Source organism: Myotis yumanensis, unplaced genomic scaffold (assembly GCF_028538775.1).
Source record: "Myotis yumanensis isolate MYYU_CA2020_CCGP unplaced genomic scaffold, mMyoYum1.0.hap1 SCAF_23, whole genome shotgun sequence".
NCBI classification, from domain to species: domain Eukaryota; kingdom Metazoa; phylum Chordata; class Mammalia; order Chiroptera; family Vespertilionidae; genus Myotis; species Myotis yumanensis.
The window spans coordinates 4,042,568-4,069,224 of NW_027223774.1; the positions used below are offsets into that span (position 1 = coordinate 4,042,568).

At 50.2% G+C, this 26,657-nt stretch overlaps 2 protein-coding genes across 2 annotated transcripts; both read left to right on the forward strand.

The window, feature by feature from the left end:
• The first annotated feature begins 99 nt into the window (after positions 1 to 99).
• Positions 100 to 6,959, forward strand: LOC139000284 (leukocyte immunoglobulin-like receptor subfamily B member 1). Its single transcript, XM_070402531.1, has 10 exons — positions 100 to 178; positions 993 to 1,280; positions 1,434 to 1,739; positions 1,959 to 2,240; positions 2,542 to 2,841; positions 3,319 to 3,334; positions 4,642 to 4,781; positions 5,238 to 5,293; positions 6,064 to 6,225; positions 6,304 to 6,959. The coding sequence occupies exons 1-10, from the start codon at positions 100 to 102 to the stop codon at positions 6,445 to 6,447; spliced, it is 1,773 nt and encodes a 590-aa protein (XP_070258632.1). The 3' UTR covers positions 6,448 to 6,959.
• A 2,259-nt stretch (positions 6,960 to 9,218) lies between these two features.
• On the forward strand, positions 9,219 to 26,367 carry LOC139000285 (leukocyte immunoglobulin-like receptor subfamily A member 6). Its single transcript, XM_070402532.1, has 9 exons — positions 9,219 to 9,243; positions 13,593 to 13,674; positions 14,106 to 14,185; positions 14,377 to 14,412; positions 14,585 to 14,872; positions 15,026 to 15,331; positions 15,553 to 15,834; positions 16,143 to 16,442; positions 26,234 to 26,367. Exons 1-9 carry the CDS (start codon positions 9,219 to 9,221, stop codon positions 26,365 to 26,367), a joined length of 1,533 nt encoding a protein of 510 aa, XP_070258633.1.
• Positions 26,368 to 26,657: the final 290 nt, after the last annotated feature.

Sequence of the window (26,657 nt, forward strand, 5' to 3'; positions counted from 1 at the left end):
TGAGCCATATGATGGTTCTGGATTCTCTGAAGTCTCTGACTTGGACCCGCCCTTCCCCTCCCTGGGCTTCCATGTCTGCACGTGTTAAAAAAGTGAATCATGGCCCAGATCTTACATTTCCTGTCTGTTCTGGCCCTGACCTTCTGGGAGAGGGGCCTCACAGGGAAGCCCCCAGGACGTGATGTTATGGGGCCTGTTCCCTCTGTCTCAGTGACGGTGACACTGTACAGGGAGGGACAGGCAGGACAAGAGTCCAGGCATCCAGTTCCTACCCCTCAGCTCAGGCTCAGCTCAGAGGAGGGAACAGGGTGGATCAGCCCTGGTTCAGCTCCTGGCTCTGCTACTCCTGCTGTGGGGCTGGGCGGTCCCTTCTCTCCTCTGAGTGGTGGGTTCCTGTCTGCTCATCCCTGGTCCCATCCTGCTCACAGGCTGCTGGGAGATGAGGTGACATAAGGGCTTCACAGAGCTTAGGAAGGCAGAGCCTCCAGCCCGACCTTTCCAAGGGGGCATCACGGCCTGCATGGAGGACATGGAACCAGAGAGACCCGGAGCCTACCCCTCACCCTTCCCCTCCTGTCCCTGCTGTGCTGAGGGCAGGTAATGAAGAAGGACCCTCAGCTCCAGATGAGACCAGGACAGGCCCCTGCAGAGGACTAGCCCAGAGCACAAAGCTGGTGTCCCCTTAGGGGGCAGCATGAGGACAACACAGGGAACCCACAGTCCTCATCCCAGAAAGCTCATTCCAATCCCAGCCCCGCCCCGTTCAGGCTGGGTGACCTGGGGCACGTGATTAATCTCTCTGAGCCTCAGTGAAGTGGGTGGTGAGGTCGGCAATCCCTGGTGCATGACTGCTGTGAGTTGAGAGGAGATAAGTGACAGACCCCAGCATGTGCCTCGCACACAGTAGGTGCTCATTCAATGGCATCATTGCCTCACTCATGTAATGAGGGGAGAAGGATGCCCCTGACATTTCATGCCTGATTCCTTTCCAGGAGACGTCCCCAAACCCTCCATCTGGGCTGACCCAGGCCCCATCGTCACCAAGGGGAGCTCTGTGACCATCTGGTGTCAGGGGTCTCTGCAGGCTAGTGCCTACGTTCTGTATAAAGAGAGGGGCTCTGAGGCCTGGAAAACCAGGATCCCACAGGACTCCAGCAACAAGGCCAGTTTCCTCATTGAAGCCACGACCCAATCCCATGCAGGGCTGTACCAGTGTGCATATTATAGCACTGGGAACATATCGTCACATCTGAGTGAGCCCCTGCTCCTGGTGGTGACAGGTAAGGGAGACACCGGGTCCCCTCCCCACTGTGGGCTCCAGGTCACAGCCAGAGGGAACAAAGTGTGGCCTCAGGGGACCTCACCCCTCACAGAACACCCCTGGGACATGAGGATGATGGTCGCTTTAACACAGACCCTTTCTCTTTTCTCAGGAGTGTACAGTGCACCCTCCCTCTCAGCCCAGCCAAGCCCTGTCATCTCCTCAGGAGGGAACGTGTCCCTCTCCTGTAGCTCAGAGTTCACATCAGGCCGTTTCCATCTGCTGAAGGAGGGAGGAGCTGACCCGCCCGGACACATGGAGTCAGAACCCAGGATCCATGTTAGGATGTGGCAGACCATCTTCCCTCTGGGCCTCGTGAGCCCCTCCCATGGGGGGACCTACAGATGCTATGGTTCTTCCAGGACCTACCCCAACGTGTGGTCACAGCCCAGTGCCCCTCTGCACATCGAGGTCACAGGTGAGGAAAGACCCGGGGGCATCCCCATCTGTTTCCTGGGCCCAAAATGACAGACATGATTGTGTGCCCAGTGGAGACCTGGGCTCATGGGGTCAGTGACACTGGCCTCTTGGGGACAGACTCACAAGTGGGAGGCTCAGGGAGGGACATGTGAGACCTCTCACTGCAGCCCAGTGGGCATGTGGGGTGTCCCCTGGTGCCACTGTCCCCTTCTCCCAGGTGTGCACAAGGAGCCCGCCCTCTCGGCCCAGCCAGGCTCGCTGGTGCTGCCTGGACACAGCCTGACCCTCCAGTGCCAAGCGGAGGCTGGCTTTGACACATTCGCTCTGACCAAGGATGAGGAGCTCACACACCCCCAGCGCCTCGATGGGCAGCACAGCCCCAGCTTCCCCCTGGGCCACGTGAACCGCACCCACGGGGGCCGGTACAGATGCTACAGTGGGCACCACCTCTCCTCTGTGTGGTCGGCCCCCAGCGCCCCCCTGGACATCCTGGTGGCAGGTGAGGAGCCAGCCCTGCTCCTGTACTGAGGGTCTGCACAGGGCTCTGGGACCAGGGTCACCTGGGGGTGATGGGGTCCAGGAGAGGGGCCTGGAGCAAAGGCTGAGCTGGGCCGAGGCCTAGGTGAGGGAGGGAGAAAGGGGGTGAGGTCATGGAGATAAAAGATACCACCCCAGGGGGACTGAGAGTAGCTTGGAGGGGTCACAGACAGAGTCTCTGGAGAAGGACAAGGTCCCTCAGCTCAGGGTCAAGAGCAAGAGGGAGGGGTGGCTCTCTACACATCACACCTTCCTCTCCCCAGGAATGTACAGGAAACCCTCCCTCTCAGCCCAGCCTGGACCCTCAGTGCCCTCGGGAGTGAACGTGACCCTGCAGTGTGGGTCTGAGATCTGGTTGGACACCTTCCACCTGCACAGGGAGGGGTCACTGGACCCTCCCCAACACCTTCGTCTGCAGGACACATCTGCACCCTCTCAGGCCAACTTCACCCTCAGTCCTGTGACCTCAGGCCACCAGGGGACCTACAGGTGCTATGGTTCAAGCAGCACCTCACCCTACCTGCTGTCACAGCCCAGTGACCCACTGGAGCTGGTGGTCTCAGGTGAGGAGCCCTAGACCTGCCCCCGTTTCCTCATGTCAGTTTTGGGCCCTGCCCCCAGGGGACCTTGGCCTGCAATGGGCATGAGGTAGTACCAGGAGGAGGGCCACCCAGAGGCAACTCTCACCTCCCAGAGGGATGGAAAGAGCCAGAGCTGGTCCCTTGCCTGCCTCATTCTCATCCTCATCCTCCTCCCTGAGGCCCAGACATGCTCCTGTGGGCAGAGGGAGGCTAGTGAAGATGGGGCTGACTAGAAGGAGAAAGGCCAGAGGAACCCATCCCGACCCTCCAGTCCCCAGTCCTGTGGCTTCAGCCAGAGAGACCAAGACAGGAGTGTGACCAGCAGAGGCCAGATCCCCAGAGAGAGCAGGACCCCTGCTGGGGCTTGGCCTGTCTCCCAGGGGGGATTGGGGAATGGAGATGCTGGGGGACCACCAGGGGAGGAGCAGCCCCCACCCCTCACCTCCCACCCTGATTGAGGAGCCTCTGAGGATTGGTCCCCCAACGGGAAGTCAGGCCCGCAGAGGACTAAGTGAGGGTCTGGGGGGAGGTGGTGGGTGGGAGGAGCTCAGTGTTGGTCTTGGCTCAGCCACTTCCTGGGTAATGGCCTGAGGAATGTTCTTACTTCTCACTGGGACCAAGTTCCCCAAAGGCTGCCAGGACACTTTGTGTGCAAGTGTGTGTGTGTGTGTGTGTGTGTGTGTGTGTGTGTGTGTGTGTTGGGGACTCAGGTGGTGTCTGAGTCTCCTCCACAGCCTTCCAAGGAGCAGCCGTGGAGTCAGGAGGAGAAGCCTCAGCCGTGGTTCAAACCCCAGTTCTGCTCCTTCCCACCTGTGGGACCTTGGACACATCTGTTCCTCCGAGTCCTGGTCCATGGGCTGTGGGTCAGGCCCCCACCTCCCTCACAGGGAAGGCCCTCAGCACACAGCCTGGCCCTGGTTAGAGCTCAGGAAGGACCCAGCCCTCCCTCCTGCCCTTCCCGGAGGCGTCCCACGTGCACAGGCCCCACTGTAGGGGAGGGGGGTGTTAGTCTGCAGAGTGGGACAGGGATCTGGGCTGGGATGGAGAGGGGTGGTTCTACCTGCAGGTACAGAGGCAGCATGAATAATAATAATAATTCTATATAATAAGGAGCTAATGTGCTATTTAGACCAAACAGCAAAACAACCGTCCAGACATCCTTCCAGATGACCTTCGGGATGAAGCCGGGGCTGTAAGGGCCAGCCAGGGCTGCGAGGGCCAAGCCCCTTGCACAAATTTTGCAATCATAGTAATAATGCCCTGACCAATTTTGCTCTGTTGGTTAGAGTGTCAATCCGCGAAATAAAGGGTTGCAGGTTCGGTCCCAGGTCAAGGGCACATACCTTAGCTGCTGATTTGATCCCCCACCCTGGTCAGGGCACATGTTGGAGGCAACCAGTCAATGTGTCTCTCTCACATCAATATTCTCTCTCTCTCTCTCTCTCTCTCTCTCTCTATCTCTCTCTCTCTCTCTCTCCTCCCTGACTTCCACTCTCTCTCTAAAGATCAATGGAAAAAATATCCTTGGGTGAGGATTAAAACAATAATAACAGTAACTACAACACACAGGGATCCCCCTGTCTCAGGTTCCACTCCCAGCCCTGCCCCGCCCAGGCTGGGTGACCTGGGGCTTCTGATTAACCTCTCTGAGCCTCAGTGAAATGGGTGGTGGGGTGAGCAATCCCTGTCACATGACCGTTGTGATGTTAGAAGAGATGAATGACAGACCCCAGCATGTGCCTCACACACAGTAGGTGCTCATTTATTATGTCATTGGCTCAGTCATGACATCACTTGTATTCAAGGTCTCGAATGGAACCGGAATATCCTGATCGGGGTCTCGGTGGGTCTCGTCCTGCTGCTCCCCCTCCTTCTCTTCCTCTTCCTCCGATTCCGGCGTCAGAGCAAAGGCAGTACATCAGGTGAGTAGTGGTGACCTGGGTCACAGGAGGGAAAGCTCCAACCACCTGCCACAGGAAAACCAAACAGCTGGAGGTCAGCTGAGAAAAAGATTTCTCCAGAACCTCAAATCAGGAAATGTGGAGCCCCAGCTGGTTTGGCTCAGTCAATAGAGTGTCGGCCTGCCCCAAAGGCCCTGGGCTTTCACTGACCTTGGCCCGCACTGTGCCTTAACCCTCCTGTCTCCTCCCCAAGCTGCAGCCTGTGAGGGGAAGAAACAGCTGCCCTGGGGGAGGGGGCACAGGGATTTCAGGAGGAGATGGGGAGGGTTATGCTGGGAGGGTGTGGGATCAGGGGTGGGAAGGGCTGAGATGCACACTGAGTGACCTGGCACTGCACCTCCCTCCTGGGAGCAGGCGGGGTCTGCAGCCCTGAGATCTTGGGGACCTGCCAACAGACATACCCCCATTCTGCCCCAGTAGATGCCTCTGTGAAGGAGCCGCAGCCTGGAAAGAGCATGGAGCTGGACCCTCAGGTGAGACCCCTGCTCCTGTCCAGGACACCAAGTACCTTCTGTTGCCCAGTTTAATCCAATGGACACTTCCCTGTCCCACCTCACCTGCTTCGCAGCAGCGTCCACACTGACCTCCCCTCTGGGCCCCAGGTCGTCCTGCTGTGACTCACTCCTCCTGGTTTCCTTGTGACCTCATGGCCCCTCCTACGTGGCCCCCTTTGCTGGCCCCTCATCCTCTGTCTGACCTTGTGCAGCCCCAGGTCTCAGGAGGAGGCAGGAATGAGTGACTCACCCACAGGTCCCCAGGATCCCCTTCATTCATTCACCCAGCACATGTGATGGGCTCACTGTTTAACAGCTCCATTTAGGGGCCACGGTGCAGCCCTGAGCCACACTGTCTCCACACGCCTCGAGCTCACCTGTGCTCGAGACAATATGCAAACAAGCAGACAGTGTCCCAGAGAGCAAAGTGCTGTGAAGGAACATAAAGCAAGCAGAGGGGATAGAGTGAATGGTGCGGGGGGCGGGGTGGGGGAGGAACAGGGAAAAGAGCCGGTGCCAGGGCCTGAGGCAGGACAATGCTTCTTCAGGAGGATGGGCCATGAGGCTGGAGCCAAGTGAGCAAGAAAGAGCACATCAGGATAAGAGTCAGAACCACAGAAGCATCCAGAGTCCCCAAGGCTCAGGAAGGCCCTGCAGATTCCACCAGGAGAGGGACCTGATCTATTTAAACTGTAAATCATCTCTCTGGCAACATGTGGATACTTGACAGGAGGCACTGTCTCCAGCAGAACAGGCAGGATGAAGACCCTCAGGGAGTGACATATGCCCAGGTGAACCACTCAACATCAAGACCCAGGCAGGGAATGGCCACCTCTCCTTCCTACCTGTCAGAGGAATTGCTGGACACAAAGGGCAGACAAGCAGAAGAGGACAGACAGATGGACAGTCTGGTGAGTCTCATTCTCTGCAGACCTCTAGGTTTCCCCAATCCCAACCAAGTGTCATCCCTCTCTCTCCCCCTGCTCCAGGCTGCACCTGATGCCCCCCAGGATGTGACCTACGCCCAGCTGAACCTCTTGACCCTTAGACAGCAGACAAGTGCACCCCCTTCCTCCCCATCAGAGGAGTCCCCAGAAGAGCCCAGCTTGTATGCTGCTCTAGCCACCCACTAGCTCAGGAAGGACCCAGACACCACACTCTAGGCAGGGGGCCTGCAGGGACCCCAGAAGACATGGGTACTTCCCCAGGACACTCAGCTAGTGACCCTAGACAGTCTGGAGACCAGACCTGCTCCCCCGGCAGCTCCTGGCACCCTCTGGGAGTCACTTGGTTCTATAAGCAATATGCCTACTTTTTGGAATCAAAGCAAGACTTCTCAATAACCAATGTGTGAACTTAGAACAAAACAGAAGTGAGAGAATGCTTTAAATGAATGACAATGTAAATATCATACATCAAACCTATGAAGTGGAACATAGGAACAACCTATGTGTCCTTGAACTGATAATGGGATAAAGACGTGGTAACATATACCAAGAGAATATTACTGAACCATAAAAAATGAAATACTGCCATTTGCCACAACATGGATGGATCTGGAGAGCATCACCCTAAGTGAAGAAAGTCAGAAAGAAAAGGACAAGAACTGTATGATTTCACTCATGTGGGTGAACTATGAAACTCGGAACTGTCATGTATGTTAAATATATGGAATCTTTAATTAAAAACTTTCCTGCAGCCCTGGCTGGTTAGCCTCAGTGGATGAGCATTGGCCTGCTGACTTAAGGGTCCGGAGTTGGATTCCAGACAAGGGCACGTGTCTGGGTTGCGGGAGCGATCTCCAGTGGAAGCCTGCAGGGGGAAGCTGATCAGTGATTCTCATCATTGAGGTTCTCTCTCTCTCTCTTTCTCTCCCTTCCTCTCTGAAATCAATATATATATTTTAAACACACACACACACACTTTCCTGCAAGGTGACCTTAGTGTTCCTAAAGTTTCTCTCCTAAATATTTCTAAACACTTATTCATGTATGAAATACATACACATATATACATGGACATACACATGGGCACACACAGACATATACACAATCATACATGGACATATACATGGGTACACATGGACATACACATCAACACACACATACACACATGGACATATACGTGGACACACACATAGACACACACACAATCTAAAATAGTATAAAGAGCTATTATTCTAATATGAAAAGGATGTATCCAATGTCACTGAATACATCATTAATATCTAAAAACCAATTGCGTTCCAGACTTCCAGTTTTAGACCAAGGGGAAGCAGACCTATGTCTTCCTCGCACCCCATACAGCACAGCAAAACCCCTGGTCATACATCAAACAGAAGTGCACGCCTTGTTTATGGCAGGAGCTGTGAAATGCGGCCCCCTGACCTCAGGAGCCTGGAAACCAGACATGCACCCGGCCGCTCCTGGCACCCTCTGGGAGTCACCTGGTTCTATAAGCAATATGCCTACATTCTGAAATCAAAAAAGACTTCTCAATAATCAATGTGTGAACTTAGAACAAAACGGAAGTGAGAGAATGCTTTAAGTGAATGATGGGCAGCAGCTGCCATGGGCGGCCCTACAGCAGCTCTCCTCCCTCCCCCTCCCCACCTCTAGCCTCACTGACCGACCTGCGGGCCCCCAGGAGCCACGGAACCCCTACAAGGCTGTGGCTGACCAGGTGTGTGCCACGCTGCTACGGTCCTCTTCCTTCAGTCCTTTGCATGGGGCCTCCTGACAACTCCAATGTTAACTGCAAATGCAGATTTCAAGGTAAAGGTGGAGTATGTGGAAGCTACTACACTCACCTCCTCCCAGGACCAAACTGGAATTACAACTAAATGAAGGAGCAATCACCCTGAATAACTACCTGGAGACTAGCTGAGGAGTCACAGAGCCAAGGATTTACAGAAGCCACATGGAGACTGGCAGGAAGGGCAGGCACGGGAAAAGGGCCGCCCCGCTCTCCAGGCAGTGGCTGACCTTGGCCTGCACCAAAATTCCTCCCAAGAGGCCCAGAACCAACCCACCAGTGGCCAGCTTCAGACGACATCAGAGCAGGACCCAACTAGCTTCACAAGCAGTATATCTAAAGGGAGATCTCCCAGACAACAGACCCTGCTGAGGCGAATGCCTCTTTGTGTGGTCTGCATCTGCCCAGCAGCTTGCATGCTGTAGTGGGGGCTGAGCCTCACATTCAGCCAGCCTGAGGGTCGATCCCACGCACAAACACAATAGCCATCAAGACTCAATTACACAAGGTCTGCAGTCCCATGCGGAGAGCCCTTATTCCTGGCAAACAGGGTGCGACTGGAAAGGGGGCCACCCCCTTGCCCTTCACACAAGGCACATTCATGGGGAACCTGGTGCTAAACCATTGGTAGACAACCTGCTTTTGAGTCAGGTTTCCTAGCTGAGCAGCTACCTAGCTGCGATCTATTGAAAGTCAGCCCTCTGACATAAGGCTTTGTTTCGCTCCTGGCCTCTGGCCTCTCTCCTTCCCCAGGGGACTACCTCTTGGAGGACGGTCGAGGGAAGAAAGGGTGTGTGTGTGTCGGGGGGGAGGGGAACCACGTGCGTGGAGCCCATGGCGAATTTGGCGTCCATTCCTACCTTTCTCGCCTGGCACAGGACCCCGCCAGGGCCTTCGGCCCGGGCTGGGACGGGGAAGTGTGGGTGTGTGGTGGCGGACAAGGCCCCTTTCCCAGGGGTGCCGAAGGCGGGCTTCCTCCTCCCCATTTTTCCTCCCCCTCCGAGGAACCCGGTCGACCAGCACTCCCAAAACTGCCCATGCAGGACGGCCACAGGTACTGACTGTTGCACAGTGACTCTGGTCAACTAGATGGCCGGCCCGGACTTAGTCTCGGGCAGCAGTGAGGACTGGGAGAGACTGGGTGGACCAGATGGCCGGCCTGGACTTTGTCTCAGGTAGCGGTGGGAACCCTGAGAGATGGGGTCGACCAGATGGCCGGCCGGACTTAGTCTCGGGCAGTGATGGGGTTTTCGAGAGATAGATTGTTGATATGGCTGGCCCAGACTTAGTCTCGGGGCGGCAGTGGGGACCGAGACAGAGTGGACCAGATGACCGACCCGGACTTTGCCTTGGTGCAGCCGTGGGGACCACGAGAGATGGGGTCGACCAGATGGTCGGCCCGGAATTACTCTCGGACATTGGTGGAGATTGCTAGAGACAAGTCAATCAGATGGCCTGGCCCAGACTTGTCTCTAGCAGTGGCTCAGAAAGATCGGATTGACCAGTTATCTATAGAGATGAGAGTTTGAAGACAAGGGTCTGGTGATTGAGAGGGAGGGGGGAATGCCGGGGGCGGGGTGGGGAGATGCCGGGGGCGGGGCTAGAGGCGGGGCCAGACCAGGAACTAAGAGCAAATACATGTTGACAGAATATATTTATTTATTAAAAAATAAAAAGACTCAATTACAAGAGGAGGGCCCACATAACCCATGAAAGGGACATCCCTAGGGCTCCCAGCTTAGGTGATCAAAGAGACTACACCACAGGACTTGGTCCCACAGGACACTTACCACATTAGGTCACCACCAAGCGGGGAGTCATGGCAGATCTAGTTCATACACAGAAAATTAACACAAAGAGGCAGCCAAAATAAGGAGACAGAGAAACAGGCCCCAAATGAAAAAAAAAAAAAAAAACAGTAGAAATCTTCAAAAACCACAGCTAAATCAAATGGAAGCAAGCAGTTTATCAGTTATAGAGTTCAAAGTAATGGTTATAAAGATGTTCAAGGAACTTAGGGAAGATTATAACAGCATGAAAAAAACTTTTTTTTGAAGTCAGAAATGAAGAATACAATATATGACATTATGAAACACTGGCTGTGGCTGGGTGGCTCATTCAATTGGAGCATTGTCACATACACCAAAATGCTGTGGGTTCAATTCTTGGTCAAGGAACATGCCTAGGTTGTGGGTTTGATCCCTGGTGAGGGCAAATACCAGAGGCAAACAATCAATGTTTCTTTCTCTCTCTCTCCTTCCCTTCCTCTCTCAAAAATTCACTTTTAGCCTTGGCTGGTGTTTCTCAGTGTATAGAGCATAGGCTCCTGCACCATGGAGTCTCAGGTTCAATTCCAGATCAAGGGCACATACCTGGATTGCAGGTTTGATCCCTAGCCGCAGTTGGGGCATGGGAGGGAGGCAACCAGTTGATGTGTCTCTCTCACACTGATGTTTCTCTCTTCCCCATCCCCACCTCCCTTCCACTCTTTCTGAAAAGCAATGGAAAAAATATCCTCTGGTGAGGATTAACAAAAATAAAATGAATAAAATAAACATTAAAAAAAATATCCTCAGTTGAGGATTTTGGAAAAGAATACACTGGAAAGAATAAACAATAGGTTAAATAAAGCAGACGATCAAATGAGTGATTTGGAAGACAGGGTAGAAAAAAACAATCAGAGCAGCAAAAAGAAGGAAAAAAATGAAAAGAATGAGGATAGTTTAAGGGACCTTTGGGACAAAATGAAGTATAACAGCATCATCATCATAGGAGTACCAGAAGGAGGAAAGAGAGAGCAAAGAGTTGAGAACTTATTTGAAGGAATAATGACTGAAAACTTTCCTAAACTACTGAAGAAAAAAGACACACAATTCCCAAACAAGAAAAACCCAAAAAAGCCGACACCAAGACACATCATAATTCAAAAGGCAAAGGTTAAAGACAAAGAGAGAAACTTTTTAAATTATATTTCTGTTGATTTCAAAGAGGAAGAAAGAGGGAGAGCGAGAGAGAGAGAGACATCGATGACTAGAGAATCATTGATCAGCTGCCTCCTGCATGCCCCACACTGGGGATGGAGCCTACATCCAGGCATGTGTCCTCACTAGGAATGGAAGCATGACCTCATGGTCCATAGGTCAACTCAACCACTGAGCCACACCAGCTGGGCTTTAAATATTTATAGCTGAGTACCTTGAATATGTAAATGTATGACTTTCAACAAATTTGTGAAATGGTCAGCTATCTAATTGTTCAAATCTGGGTGTTTTTTTTTTCATTGACATCATTCTCCTTTGCTGGGAGATCAATAACATAAATTGTCATATAGGTCCCCGAGTCTGTCTGTGTCCATGTTGAAATTTGGATTGTCTTCCATGCAGGTGCTTGCCCAGTGCTGGAGACCAAATTCCCAGTGTGAGGGAGGAGCTCTGCTCAGGGGAGGAGGGGCCCAGAAAAGGCAGCAATGACTCAGAGGTTTTGAAGGAGAGCCATGAAGAAAAAGATGGTACCGACCCACAGAAACAGGAAGTCAGTGAAGGGAAGTGTGTGGGCAAAGAGAGTCCACAGTCCCAGTGGGGCCCTGCTTTCCTCTGAGAAATGGGGATCAGTCTTCTCAGCATCTCCCAGGCCTCCCTTTCTCCTCAGGTGGTCCTCCCTGGGATGGCCCCACTGGCTCCTCCAGGCACCAAGGAGAGTGGAGCAGCCTTTACTTCCTCATTGGAGCACTTCACATAGACCACAACTCACTCCATGTACCCCATTAAGCCCTTCTGAGGAGTGCCCCCCACCCACCACAGACTCAAGATGTGTCATCCATCTGTGTCATCCATTCAGCCTCCTTCCTGGTCTTCCAACCCAGGCCACACTCTTTCTCCAGTTGTCTCCTCTCCCCACCTCCTGAGGACCCTTCCTATAGGCCCATCTGGTCTGAGCCTGCCTGCTGCACCCCCTCCACCACTTTCCACCTTCAAAAGAGATCCAAGTTGCACATCTGATATAAAGGCTGTGAATGGTCAGGTTGGGCTAAACTCACCAGCCCCAGCAAACACGACTCTCCCTCCACATCCCAACTTACCCAGTTACCCACACTTCCCTGCACACCAAAGCAATTCACCCAGTTACCCACACTCAGAAACTAAGCTGTTGGAAAATTCTGTGCAGTCAGGTGACTCAGTTGGTTGGAGTGTCATCCCAATATGCCAAGGTTGCAGGTTCAATCCCTGGTAAGGCCACATACAAGAATCAAGCAATGAATGCATCACTAAGTGGAACAACAAGTCTCTCTCTCCCTCTCTCTCTCTTTCTCTCTCTAAACCTAGCCACCTCCTTTCCAACCTGCTGGACAAACACCCATCCTGTCTCATCTGACTCAACTGAAAATGTACTTTGTGTTGAAGGTTTGTGTAAGAATTATACACAAAAACCACATAATGACTTAAGATACTGACCAACAGACCATCCAGGGGCCAGGTGAACGTTGGCATTTTATTATCATGGTGTTAACAATCAATAGAGCTGGTCTGCATGACATTTTCACATAGTGGTCGCCTTTTTAAGTCATAAATCTTTTCGTACAATCTGTTGCTTCAAATTTATCCCATTGACTTGGAGCTAAAATCCCAAATATTTGCATGGTTCTCTAGACCCTGTGTGACTAGCCTGAGCCTTTACGTGACTGCTCTTACTTCTGACAACAGCTCAAGATCTTTCTGGTCAAAGACCACCCCCACCCCCCGCAGCCCACCACCACTCGGCTGCTCCCTGCTCATGCCTTGGGTCAGTCCATGGCTGAGAAGGAGCCGCTCTCCAGGACCCAGGTTGCATGGCATCTGCCTATTATTGAACCTCATTATCTCATTTCCTTTATTCTGCCAACGGGTACATGAGGCTGTAACTGAACTGTGTGCCGCCTAAATATCTGCAACATCTGCTTCATTCATCTCGGCCCCATGAATCCAGGGAAAGAATCCCTGAGCTTCAGCTACGACTCTCCAGAGCCTGGCCAGTGACGGCCCAGAGTCACTGCTCAGTACGTATTGCCTGATTTCCTGGCCAGTGACGGCTCAGGGTTACTGCTCAGTAAGTACTGCCTGATTTCCTGGCCAGTGAGAGAAGGGAAGAGCAATTGCATTTAGAGACGCTCAGGAAAGGGAAGTGTCTTACACAAGCTCACAGAGGTTCTAGAAAAGGCAGAGTCAGAATTGGGCCAGAAATGGGTGGGGTCCTCTCCTGCCCTGTTCCTCCACCCTCATCACCTGGGTGGCTATCACCCTCTGGATTTGGCTTTGGCATGAGGTGGAGGCAGAGCGTGTGGGGTCTGGTGAGACTCAGGTCGGTCTCAGAGGTCCCACGGCTTGCTGTCCCCTAAGGCCCACCCTTCAGGGAGGGGCTACTTCCCTTCTTGTGAGGCCACTGATGAGGAACCAGTGATTTATCACTTGGGGACTAGACCTCCTCCTCCTTTTCCTTCTCCTTCTTCTTCTGGACCTTGTCACACCTCATTCTTGCCTTTGTCCCCCAGGCTCTGTGCAGTTTATGCCGAACACTGGGGACCATGTGAGGAAGTCCCCCAACACAGAACCTCGCTACCCTTCTCAGCCTCGGTGAGCTCTTGGGAAAGGAGGAGGGGAGGGGGTGGTAACAGCTCAGTAACCATCCCTGGGCTGATGGGATGGTGAAAGGAAGGGAGAAAACGTGCATGTGTGGAGTCTCAGGAAAGAGAAGAGAACTCCCAAGGTCACACAGACTCGGTGAGAGGCAGGAGCTGGTGCTTCCTTCTGCTCTTCCCTGTGCCCTGCAACCTCAGGGACTGGGAGCAGGGTCACCCTCTGGATTGGGGTTGGACAGGAGGTGGAGGCAGAGTGTGGGGGGTCTGCTGAGACTCAGATCTGCTCCTGAAGGTCCCGGGACCTGCTGTGTCCTCAGCCATCCATCAGGGAGAGCAGAGTGAGTCTGACGAGGAAATAGGGACCTGTCACCCGGAGCCAGGACCTTGTCACACCCGTGCATCTGCTTGTCCTGTTGGCCTCTGCAGACTTTATCCCTCATCAGTGCCACTGGGGACCATGGCAGACAGCACCACCACCTTGACCTTCATTGTCCTCCTGGGCCTTGGTGAGTTTGTGGGAGAAAAAGGAGGGATGGGGTCCTCTTCCCTCCCAGGTCCTGGCCTTGCGAGACCCCAGGACTCAGGAGGCTCAGTGAGGACAGGACTTTGGGGTGAGGAGACAGTGCTCAGGGGCCCAGACCAGGCCTGGGGCTTCTGTGTGCGGTCGGGGACGATTCTCACAGGGACTCTCTTCCAGGGCTGTGTCAGGGCCCGTGGGACCAGGTACAGGCAGGTGAGTCTCCCCCCAAACCCCACCTCCTGCTTCAGCACAGTCACCCCCTGGGCAGCTGGGGAGACACGGGGTTTGGAATAATGGTGACCAGTCTGGGAGGGACCTGGGAGTGACAGCTGGTGAACGTGGGGAGAAGGACGCCTCTGACATTTCAGGTCTCATTCCTTTCCAGGAGTCATCCCCAAACCCTCCATCTGGGTTGACCCTGGCCCCATCGTCACCAAGGGGAGCCCCGTGACCATCTTGTGTCAGGGGTCGCTGCAGGCTAGTGCCTACCTTCTGTATAAAGACAGGGGCTCTGAACCCTTGGAAACGGGGATCCCACAGGACTCCAGCAACAAGGCCCGTTTCTTCATTGAAGCCATGACCCCATCCTACGCAGGGCTGTACTACTGTGCATATTACACCTCTGGGAACATATCGTCACATCTGAGTGAGCCCCTGCTCCTGGTGGTGACAGGTAAGGGAGACACCGGGTCCCCTCCCTACTGTGGGCTACAGGTCACAGGCAGAGGAACTAAAGTGTGGCCTCAGGGGACCTCACTCCTCACAGAACACACCTGGGGCATGAGGGTGATTGGCCCTTTAACACAGACCCTTTCTCCTTTCTCAGGAGTGTACACTGCACCCTCCCTCTCAGCCCAGCCCAGCCCTGTGGTGGCCTCAGGAGGGAACGTGTCCCTTTCCTGTAGCTCACAGTTCACAGCGGGCCCTTTCCATCTGCTGAAGGAGGGAGGAGCTGACCCGCCCCGACACATGGAAGCAGAACTGAATATCTATAGTGGGAGGTGGCAGGCCATCTTCCCTCTGGGTCCCATGAGCCCCTCCCATGGGGGGACCTACAGATGCTATGGTTCTTCCAGCTCCTACCCCAACGTGTGGTCACAGCCCAGTGCCCCTCTGCACATCGAGGTCACAGGTGAGGGACAGACTCTGGTGCACCCCCATCAGTTTCCTAGACCCAAATACCTGATCTAAGCTATGTGCCCAGCAGAGCCCTGGGCTCATGGTGTCAGTGACACTGACCTCTTGGGGACAGACCCACAGGCGGGAGGCTCAGGGAGGGACATGTGACACCTCTCACTGCAGCCCAATGGGCGATGTGGGGTGTCCCCTGGTGCCACTGTCCCCTCCTCCCAGGTGTGCACAGGGAGCCCGCCCTCTCAGCCCAGCCAGGCTCACTGGTGCTGCCTGGACACAACCTGACCCTCCAGTGCCACGCGGAGGCCGGCTTTGACACGTTCGCTCTGACCAAGGACGAGGGGCTCACACCTCCCCAGCGCCTCCATGGGCAGCACAGCCCCCACTTCCCCCTGGGCCATGTGAACCGCACCCACGGGGGCCGCTACCGATGCTACAGTGGACACCACCTCTCCTCTGTGTGGTCGGCCCCCAGCGCCCCCCTGGACATCCTGGTGGCAGGTGAGGAGCCAGCCTTGCCCCTGTCCTGAGGGTCTGCTCAGGGCTCTGGGCCCAGGGTCACCTGGGGGTGATGGGGTCTAGGAGAGGGGCCTGGAGCAGAGGCTGAGCTCGGCAGAGGCCTAGGGGAGGGAGGGAGAAAGGGGCTGAGGGCCGTGGACATAAAAGGCACACCCCCCCCCCAGGGGGACTGAGAGGAGCTGGCACGGATCACAGACAGAGTCTCTGGAGAAGGACAAGGTCCCCAGCTCAGGGTCAAGGGCGTGAGGGGAGGGGTGGCTCCCTACACATCACCACCTTCCTCTCCCCAGGAATGTACAGGAAACCCTCCCTCTCAACCCAGCTGGGACCTTCAGTGCCCAGGGGAGCGACTGTGACCCTGCAGTGTGGGTCTGAGATCTGGTTTGACACCTTCCACCTGCACAGGGAGGGGTCACTGGACCCTCCCCAGCACCTTCATCTGCAGGACACGTCTGCACCCTCTCAGGCCATCTTCACTCTCAGTCCTGCGACCTCAGGCCACCAGGGGACCTACAGGTGCTATGGCTCAAATAGCACCTCCCCCTACCTGCTGTCACAGCCCAGCGACCCCCTGGAGCTGTTGGTCTCAGGTGAGAAGCCCTGCCCCTGTTTTCTGTGCTCAGTCAGCTCAGGGCCTGTCCCTTGGAGTGTGGGTGACAGTAAAAAACAAGGAGGTGGAAGAGGTCCCAAGAGCAGGGTCCAGCCCATGAGAGAGTAGAGACAGACAGGACCTCCCACAACTGAACCCCATGTCTGATCCTCAGCAGAGATGAAGGGTAGGGAGGGCGAGTGAAATGTGAGTGAAATGAGCAGGAATGTGATTAGACTGAGCAGAAAACACAGACGCCCCCCCCCCCCCCCCCACCACTCACCTCCTGACGTCTTCATCTCAGAATCTGGGCCTCTGGCTCCCAGCCCTCACTGTACACTCCCCTATAGAGAAACATCCTGTCTGTGGGCACCACACTGCATGGCCCCCTGTGCTCACCTGGAGGCCTCCAGGCCCTCAGTGCTCACCTGAGAACAAGGAGGGACCCTGCAGGCTTCATGGGACCTGGGGCCTCCTGCCCAGACTCTGTGCATTCACCTCTGCTCAGTGTCTCTATGCACATGGTCTATTATGGTTCTTTATAGAGAACCTTCAGGCAACCCTTCCGTCTATAAGCTCACAATTTATCTTACATTATATGGCGTCCAGATAGAAATGTAAATATTCCATCCCTAGTTTCATTGGACATTTTTTTTTTCGCTTAAAGTATTACAAAGGGTATTACATAAGTGTCCTTTTTCCCCCCCACCCTTGACAAACCCCTACCCTCCCTTACCCCGCAGTGTCTTATGTCCATTAGTTATGCTTATATGCATGCATACAAGTCCTTCGGTTGATCTCTTACTCCCCTCCCTCCTGTCCCCCAACTCTCTCTGGCCTTCCCACTGCAGTTTGACAATCAGTTTGAGGCAGCTCTGCCTCTGTATCTATTATTGTTCAAAAGTTTGTAATGGTCTTTATTATCCATGAATGAGTGAGATCATGTGTTATTTTTCCTTCATTGACTGGCTTGTTTCACTTAGCATAATGCTCTCCAGTTCCATCCATGATGTTGCAAATGGTAGGAGTTCCTTCTTTTTAACAGCAGCATAGTATTCCATCGTGTAGATGTACCACAGTTTTCTAATCCATTCATCTACTGATGGGCACTTAGGCTGTTTCCAGATCTTAGCTATGGTGAATTGTGCTGCTATGAACATCTGGGTGCATATATCCTTTCTGATTGGTGTTTCTGGTTTCTTGGGATATATTCCTAGAAGTGGGATCACAGGGTCAAATGGGAGTTCCATTTCCAATTTTTTGAGGAACCTCCATACTGCCTTCCATAGTGGCTGCACCAGTCTGCATTCCCACCAGCAGTGCACAAGTGTTCCTTTTTCTCCACATCCTCTCCAGCACTTGTCGTTTGTTGATTTGTTGATGATGGCCATTCTGACAGGCGTGAGATGGTACCTCATTGTTGTTTTGATTTGCATCTCTCGGATGATTAGTGACTTTGAGCATGTTTTCATATGTCTCTTGGCTTTCTGAATGTCCTCTTTTGAAAGGTGTCTATTTAGATCCTTTGCCCATTTTTTGATTGGATTGTTTATCTTCTTTTTGTTAAGTTGTATGAGTTCCCTATAAATTTTGGAGATTAAGCCCTTATCAGATATGACGTTGGCAAATATGTTTTCCCACGAGGTGGGTTTTCTTGTTGTTTTGTTGATGGTTTCTTTTGCTGTGCAGAAGCTTTTTATTTTGATGTAGTCCCATTTGTTCATTTTCTCTTTAGTTTCAACTGCCCTAGGAGCTGTATCAGTGAAGAAATTGTTTTGGCATATGTCTGAGATTTTGTTGCCTTTGTATTCTTCTAGAATTTTTATGGTTTCCTGTCGTACATTTAAGTCCTTTATCCATTTTGAGTTTATTCTTGTGTATGGTGTAAGTTGGTGCTCTAGTTTCATTTTCTTGCATATGTCTGTCCAATTTTCCCAACACCATTTATTGAAGAGACTATCTTGGCTCCATTGTATGTTCATGCCCCCTTTGTCAAAAATTAATTGAGCATATTGGTTCGGGCTAATTTCTGGACTCTCTATTCTATTCCACTGATCTATATGTCTGTTCTTGTGCCAGTACCAGGCAGTTTTGAGAACAGTGGCTTTGTAATACAGCTTGATATCTGGCATTGAGATCCCACCTACTTTGTTCTTTCTCAGGATCGTTGCAGCTATTCGGGGTCTTTTTTTATTCCAGATGAATTTTTGGAGAGTTCGTTCTAGATCTTTGAAGAAGGCCATTGGTATTTTAATGGGAAGTGCGTTGAATGTATAGATTGCTTTGGGTAGTATGGACATTTTAATGATGTTGATTCTACCAATCCAAGAACATGGTATGTTCTTCCATCTGTTTATGTCTTCCTCTATCTCTTTTTTCAACGTCCTGTAGTTTTCTGAGTAGAGGTCTTTAACCTCTTTAGTTAAGTTTATTCCTAGGTATCTTAATTTTTTTGGTGCGATGGTAAATGGGATTGTTTTTCTGATCTCCCTTTCTGAAAGTTCACTATTGGTGTATAGAAATGCCTCAGATTTCTTGGGGTTAATTTTGTATCCTGCTACATTGCCAAATTCATGTATTAAGTCTAGTAGCTTTTTGATGGAGTCTCTAGGGTTTTGTATGTATAATATCATGTCATCTGCAAATAAGGACAGTTTTACTTCCTCTTTTCCAATTTGGATGCCTTTTATTTCTTCTTCTTGCCTAATTGCAATGGCTAATACTTCCAGTACTATGTTGAACAGGAGTGGTGAGAGTGGGCATCCCTGTCTTGTTCCTGTTCTTAGGGGAAATGGTGTTAGTTTTTGTCCATTGAGTATGATGTTGGCTGTGGGCCTGTCATATATGGCTTTTATTATGTTGAGGTATGATCCTTCTATTCCCACCTTTCTGAGAGTTTTTATCAAAAATGGGTGTTGGATTTTGTCGAATGCTTTTTCTGCATCAATTGATATGACCATGTGGTTTTTTTCTTTCAATTTGTTTATGTGATGTATCACATTTATTGATTTACGGATGTTGTACCATCCTTGCATCTCTGGGATAAATCCTACTTGGTCATGGTGTATGATCCTTCTGATGTACTGCTGGATCCGATTTGCTAAGATTTTGTTGAGGATTTTGGCATCTATGTTCATGAGGGATATTGGCCTGTAATTCTCTTTCATTGTGATGTCTTTACCTGGTTTTGGTATTAGGGTGATGCTGGCTTCATAGAATGAGCTTGGAAGCGTTCCTTCCTCTTGAATTTTTTGTAGTAGTCTGAGGAGGGTAGGTTTTAGTTCTTCCTTGAATGTTTGGTAGAACTCCCCTGTGAAGCCGTCTGGCCCTGGGCTTTTGTTTGCTGGAAGCTTTCTGATGACTGCTTCAATTTCTTCCATAGTTATTGGCCTATTGAGGTTTTTAGATTCTTCCTGATTGAGTTTTGGAATGTTGTATTTTTCTAGGAATTTGTCCATTTCCTCCAGGTTGTCTAGTTTGTTGGAGTAGAGTTGCCCGTAGTATTGTTTAACAATCATTTGTATTTCTGTGGGGTCTGTTGTTATTTCGCCTCTATCATTTCTGATTTGGTTTATTTGGGACCTCTCTCTTTGCTTCTTGGTGAGCCTGGCTAGGGGTTTGTCAATCTTGTTTATCCTTTCAAAGAACCAGCTCTTGGTTTCATTGATTTTCTGTATTGTTTTTTTGGTCTCTATTTCATTGATTTCTGCTCTAATCTTTATTATCTCCTTCCTTCTGCTCACTCTGGGGTTTTCTTGTTGCTCTCTTTCTAATTCTTTGAGTTGTAGAGTTAGATGATTGACTACCATTTTTTCTTGTTTTTTGAGATAGGCCTGTAGAGCTATAAACTTTCCTCTCAGGACTGCTTTCATTGTGTCCCAGAGGTTTTGGATTGTTGTGTTTTCATTGTCATTAGTGTCCAGGATGTTTTTAATTTCTTCTTTGATGTCATCGGTAACCCAATCAATATTTAATAACATGCTATTCAGCTTCCAAGTGTTTGAGTATTTTGGGTTGTTTTTATTGTAGTTTATTTCTAACATTATGCCATCGTGGTCTGCGAAGAAGCTTTTTATGATTTCAATCTTCTTGAATTTGTGGAGACTTTGCTTGTGACCCAATATGTGGTCTATTTTTGAATATGTCCCATGAGCACCTGAGAGGAATGTATATTCCGCAGCTGTGGGGTGAAGTGTTCTGAAGATGTCAATTAAGTCCATCTGATCTAGTGAGTCATTTAGGATTGCTGTTTCTTTGCTGAGTTTTTGTCTAGCGGATTTATCCAGTGATGTCAGTGGTGTATTAAAGTCCCCTACTATGATTGTATTGTTGTCGATCTCTCCCCTGATATCTTCCAGAAGTTTTCTTATGTATGTGGGTGCTCCTGCATTGGGTGCATATATGTTTACCAGGGTTATATCTTCTTGTTGTATTGATCCCTTTAGTATTATGAAGTGGCCTTCCTTATCTCTGGTTATGGCCTTCACTTTGAGGTCTATTTTGTCTGATATAAGTATTGCTACCCCAGCTTTCTTTTCCTTTCCATTTGCCTGAAAGATATTTTTCCATCCCTTCACTTTCAGTCTGTGTGAGTCCCTTCTAATGAGGTGGGTCTCTTGTAGACAGCAGATGTATGGGTCATGTTTTTTTATCCATTCAGCCACTCGATGTCTTTTGGTTGGAGCATTTAGTCCATTTACATTTAAAGTTATTATTGAAAGGTACTTGTTTGTAGCCATTTCTTTTTTTGTGTGTGTGTGTGGCTGTTTTCTTTCTGAGCTTGATATTTCTTCTTTTTTTTTTTTTAATTAAATCTTTATTGTTCAGATTATTACATTTGTTCCTCTTTTTTCCCCCCATAACTCCCCTCCTTCCAGCTCCCACCCCACCCTCCACCCTCACTCCCCACCCACTGTGTTCATCCATAGGTGCATGATTTTTGTCCAGTCACTTCCCGCATCTCCCACACCCCTTTTCCCCCCAAGAATAGTCAGTCTATTCCCTTTCTATGTCCCTGATTCTATTATAATCACCAGTTCATTCTGTACATCAGGTTATTTATTCACTTGATTCTTAGATTCATTTGTTGATAGATGCATGTTTGTTGTTCATAATTTGTATCTTTACCTTTTTCTTCTTCCTCTTCTTAAAGGATACCTTTCAGCATTTCGTATAATACTGGTTTAGTGGTGATGAACTCCTTTAGCTTTTCCTTATCTGTGAAGCTCTTTATCTGACCTTCAATTCTGAATGATAGCTTTGCTGGATAAAGTAATCTTGGTTGTAGGTTCTTGGTATTCAGCACTTTGAATATTTCTTGCCATTCCCTTCTGGCCTGCAAAGTTTCTGTTGAGAAATCAGCTGACAGTCGTATGGGTATTCCCTTGTAGGTAATTGAGCCTCTTTCTCTTGCTGCTTTTAAGATTTTCTCTTTGTCTTTTGCTCTTGGCATTTTAATGATGATGTGTCTTGGTGTGGTCCTCTTTGGATTCCTTTTGTTTGGGGTTCTCTTCGCTTCTTGGACCTGTAAGTCCATTTCTTTCTCCAGATGGGGGAAGTTTTCTGCCATTATTTCTTGAAATAGGTTTTCAATATCTTGCTGTCTCTCATCTTCTGGCACTCCAATAATTCTGATATTAGACCGCTTAAAGCTGTCCCAGAGGCTCCTTACACTATCTTCACACTTTCGGATTCTTTTTTCATTTTGCTTTTCCAATTGGGTGTTTTTTGTCGAATCTTTTGTTTGATTATTGTGCTCCTCTGGTCTGCTATTGGGTATAATATTCTTTATTTCAGTCCGTGTATGCTTACTTTCTAATTTCTTTATCGTAGCATCGAGGGTCTCATTAGTTTTCGTGAGGTTCTGCACAAATTTATGGCAAGCCCTCAAAATTGCGATTCTTAGCTCCATATCCTCCATTTCTGTCATGTTTTTTTGTCTCCGCATCTTTTATGCTTTCTTGGTGCACCCCCTTGTGGTCTCTGTGCGCAGTCTTGTTCTAGCCAAGCCTTAATTGTTGTAGTTAACACTAGAGGGGTTTGACCACCAGGCCGACTGGCTATAGGAATCAGCTGTATGGAAAACGTCTGCCTTCTGGGGAGGCGCTAATCCAGCCTTTGCCTGAGGCGATCCGGCAAATGGCTGTGCGCAGGGTTTGGGCGGGGCGGGATCAACAGGGCGGGCGGAGGGAGCAGTTATGGCCACGCTCAGTCCCGTTCCCAGAGGCTCTGCTTCTCAGAACCCTGGCAGCCGCTGCAAACTTCGGAGAGAAAGCTGCCCTCAGGTTCCAACTGATGCCGGATAATCCCGCTTCTCCCGTTTGAGTCTGGGTCCCTAGAGACTCGCCCGGATCTGGAGCCCAGAGTCTGAGACTCACTCCCGACAGAAAACGACAACCTCGCCCTCAGCCACCAGCCCGCTTTGCGCGCGCACCTCGGTACCTTTGTATTTTCCACACTGCGCCGCCTCTGAGCCTCGATTTGCTGTTCTCTTTCCGTCTAGTTGTAGAGTCTCTCTTCAGCCAGCCTTCCTGTGGTTCTGGGTGATGTCCATTCAGTCTTTTAGTTGTATTTTTGAAATGGTTGTTTGCGGCAGCGGTCTCCGGTGTTTACCTACGCCACCATCTTGATTGCCCTCTCGATATTTCTTCTTTTTACACCAGTCCCTTTAGCATTTCTTGCATGGCTGGCTTGGTGGTGATAAACTCCCTTAGCCCTTTTTTGTCTGTGAAGCTTCTTATTTCCCCTTCAATTTTGAATGATAGCCTTGCTGGATAGAGTGTTCTTGGATTCAGTCCTTTGCTTTGCATCACTTTGTAGATTTCCGTCCATTCTTTTCTGGCCTGATGTGTTTCTGTTGAGAAATCATTTGATAATCTAATGGGAGATCCCTTGTATGTTACTTTCCGTCTCTCTCTTGCAGCCTGTAAGATTCTCTCTTTATCCTGAACATTTGCCATGGTAATTATGATGTGTCTTGGTGTGGATCTTTTCGGGTTCACCTTGTTTGGGACTCTCTGGGCTTGTGTGACTTTTTTCTTCCCCACCTCAGGGAAGTTTTCTGATATTATTTCTTCGAATAGGTTTTCTAATCCATGTTCATCTTTCTGTTGTTCTGGCACCCCTATTATTCGTATGTTGTTTCGTTTCATGTTGTCCCAAAGCTCCCTTAGGCTCTCCTCCTGTCTTTTAATTTTTTTCTCCATTTGCCGTACAGTTTGAGTGTGTTTTGCTTCCTTGTCTTCTAATTCACTAATTCGGTCCTCCGCTTCTCCCAGTCTACTGTTGATACTTTCAATGGAGTTTTTTATTGAAGCTATGTCACTCTTCATTTCTTCTTGGGACTTACTTAAGTTGTTGATTTTTTCATCTGTTTCTTCTAGCTTCTTGCATAAATAGTTGAGTTTTTCATCTGTTTCTTCTTGCTTCTTGAACATCTGGTGCATGTACTCTAGGAACCTTATTCTGAATTCTTTTTCCATCATGTTGCATATCTCTGTCTCACTTAGCTGCTTTTCTGGCGAGTCCTCCTTTTCTTTCCTTTGGGGGTTTCTTTGCCTACCCATGTTTGATCTCGCTGACATATGTAGATGTTGAGATGTTCAGTGGCTGCTCCCTGGGTGGCAGGGGTTCCTTGGGTTGTGGTTGCTGCTCAGACGGTTGCGGTAGCAGCTGCTTTCCAGTTGGCAGCAGCTCCTCTGGTGGGTGTTGTTCACAGCTGTGTTGGCTCTTCTGGCTGGTGGGGGGAGGCTTCACGTACAGCTGCTGTTCCACAGACAGAGGGTGTGGTGATCAGGAGGCTGTGGTGATCAGGAGGCTGCGGTGATCAGGGGGCTGCTGTTGCTTGGATCTGCTGAGGCTGTGGTGCAGGTAGAGGTGCAGATTTGTGGAGTCTGGGGAGAGGCTGGACACGGCCAAAGGCGCGGTAGAGACCTTCATGAAGGTACCGACTGACCGAGCCCGGGCATCGACCCCGGCCCGGCGGCCCGCGGGCAGCAGGGGTGGCGGGGAGCGCGGCCGGGGGCGGCGAGAGCTGGACATTTGCTGTGAAGAATAACTTTCTTGTTTATGCTAAGTCTTTGTAACACACACATATTCAAATGAGCTTTATGAGTGACCTTCAGAAGCATTTTGACAGCTATTTGTAAAACTGAGTAAATGCACAGCCCACTTAGACAATTGCACACCTAATATTGTAATTTGTGAGTAAGCGGTTTGATTCCTGTAGATTTTCTAAATGGCAGTAAGTGCCCATAGGAAAGCTACCATTTGGACATACTTATATCCTGACCTGTTAGCCTCCCAAAGCTTCTCTCCCTATGGACTGTCTTTCAGTTGGTCCCTCTGATATAAAATTATAATCCCCAGCTGCCAAATTAAATGTCACTTCTTTATTCCCGATGGCATACCTATTTTTCTCACTCCATGTCCGATAGGATGGACTGACTGAATAAATTGGGCCACAGCTTCCCCTCGGGATAACAGCTCAATTCAGTCCCAAAGTCATGTCAAGACAAATCCACTTACAAATTTGCATGTTATATTGAAAGCACTAGAGGCCACTTCGTTCCAATCAGTTCGTCTGTTTCATTAGGGTTTTCTAGGAATGCTCTCTTTGCCTGACAGATGCACATCCCCCCATAATTATCTTTTCTCTGACGTTTAACCACATGACACACATTACAAAGGCTTCTTAGTATCACCCATTTGGATACTAACCCAACTGAGTGACGCTGATCATCGATGTGCACTTTCTGAATTGTGGTGCTGACATTTAGAGTTATTGCATGGATCACTGGAACGAGAAGAGGTCTATGATTTTCTTTATATTTCGGGTTTTATAGCAAATAAGGGAACATATTGACATGATTTCCTACTTGTGGTGCTCATTCAATAATGAAATTAGGGGGGTTTTCTCTGTGACTTAAAGTTTGAGCCAGAAGTGTGGAGGTCCTTCGTGATGATCTTTGTTATATTTTGAGATTTAAAAAAAACTCACACCATTAGCATCCATATACCCACATTTCTCAGTGGGTAAATGTATCTACCACTGTAGCTATTCATATGTATAATTGTATAACAAATGAGTTAAACCCTAGCTGGTTTAGCTCAGTAGATAGAGGATCAGCCAAAGTACTGAAGAGTCCCAGGTTTGATTTTGGCCAAGTTCACATGCCCGGGTGGCAGGCTCAGTCCCCAGTAGGGGGCATGAAGGAGGCAGTCAATCAATGATTCTCTCTCATCATTGATATTTCTATCTCTCCCTCCCTCTCCCTTCCTCTCTGAAATCAATTAAAATATATTTAATAAATAAATAAATGAGTTAATAGAAAAATCAATAGATGAACAATTTCAGGTGACGATGAAAATGCAGACGCCAGAGAGGAGGGGCCTGGGTGAGGTGGGGTGAAGGAGACCCAGCCAAGACTTTCACCTCTTCCTGCTCCTGAGATTCAGGAGCCCCTGACACCAACCGCTCCTCCATGGTCCCTGGGTCCCCAGCTGTTAAGAACGTGGGGTCTCTCAGCTGTAGGGGAATAAGCTCATGGGGTCTTGAGTCTCAGCCTGAACCACAGAACACACAGCTCTTAGTTATTTCTGAATTGTGATCATATCTTCTCTTATCCTCAGTTCTCAGGGACAGCTCTTACACGGTGACTCAGAGCAAGTGCTGAGTTCAGACATCTCTGGGATCCTGATGTGAAAGGGAGGTGGGAGCCCAGGGAAGTCACCAGAATCCCGGAGGTTTGGGTCTGCCCTGACCTCTGAGACTTCTTTACCCACAATTCTTATTTTCTTATCCCCAAGACTACACAGTGGAGAATCTCATCCGGATGGGTGTGGCTGGCTTGGTCCTGGTGGTGCTCGGGGTGCTGCTATTTCAGGCTCAAAAGGACACAAGAATCCTCAATGCAGCCAGGATGTGAACACAGAGGGAACAATGTACCGTTCAGAGTGACGGAGCCTTGGAGCCCATCTGATGACCCCAGGAGGTGCTGAAAGAGAATTGGGCCACAGTTGGGGAAACTGTCTGCTGAGAACGTCCAGGGGAGAAGACGTGGTAGGAGAGGTTTGGGTGCAGGAGAACATGGGCCATGTCCCTGTAGAGGACACCCCCTCTATCCACCTGGGGTGCTCTCCCTCCCTCCCTTTCCTCACTGACTCTACTCCACTTCCCTTCTGTTCTCACCCTGTGACATGAGGGTCCATCCCACAT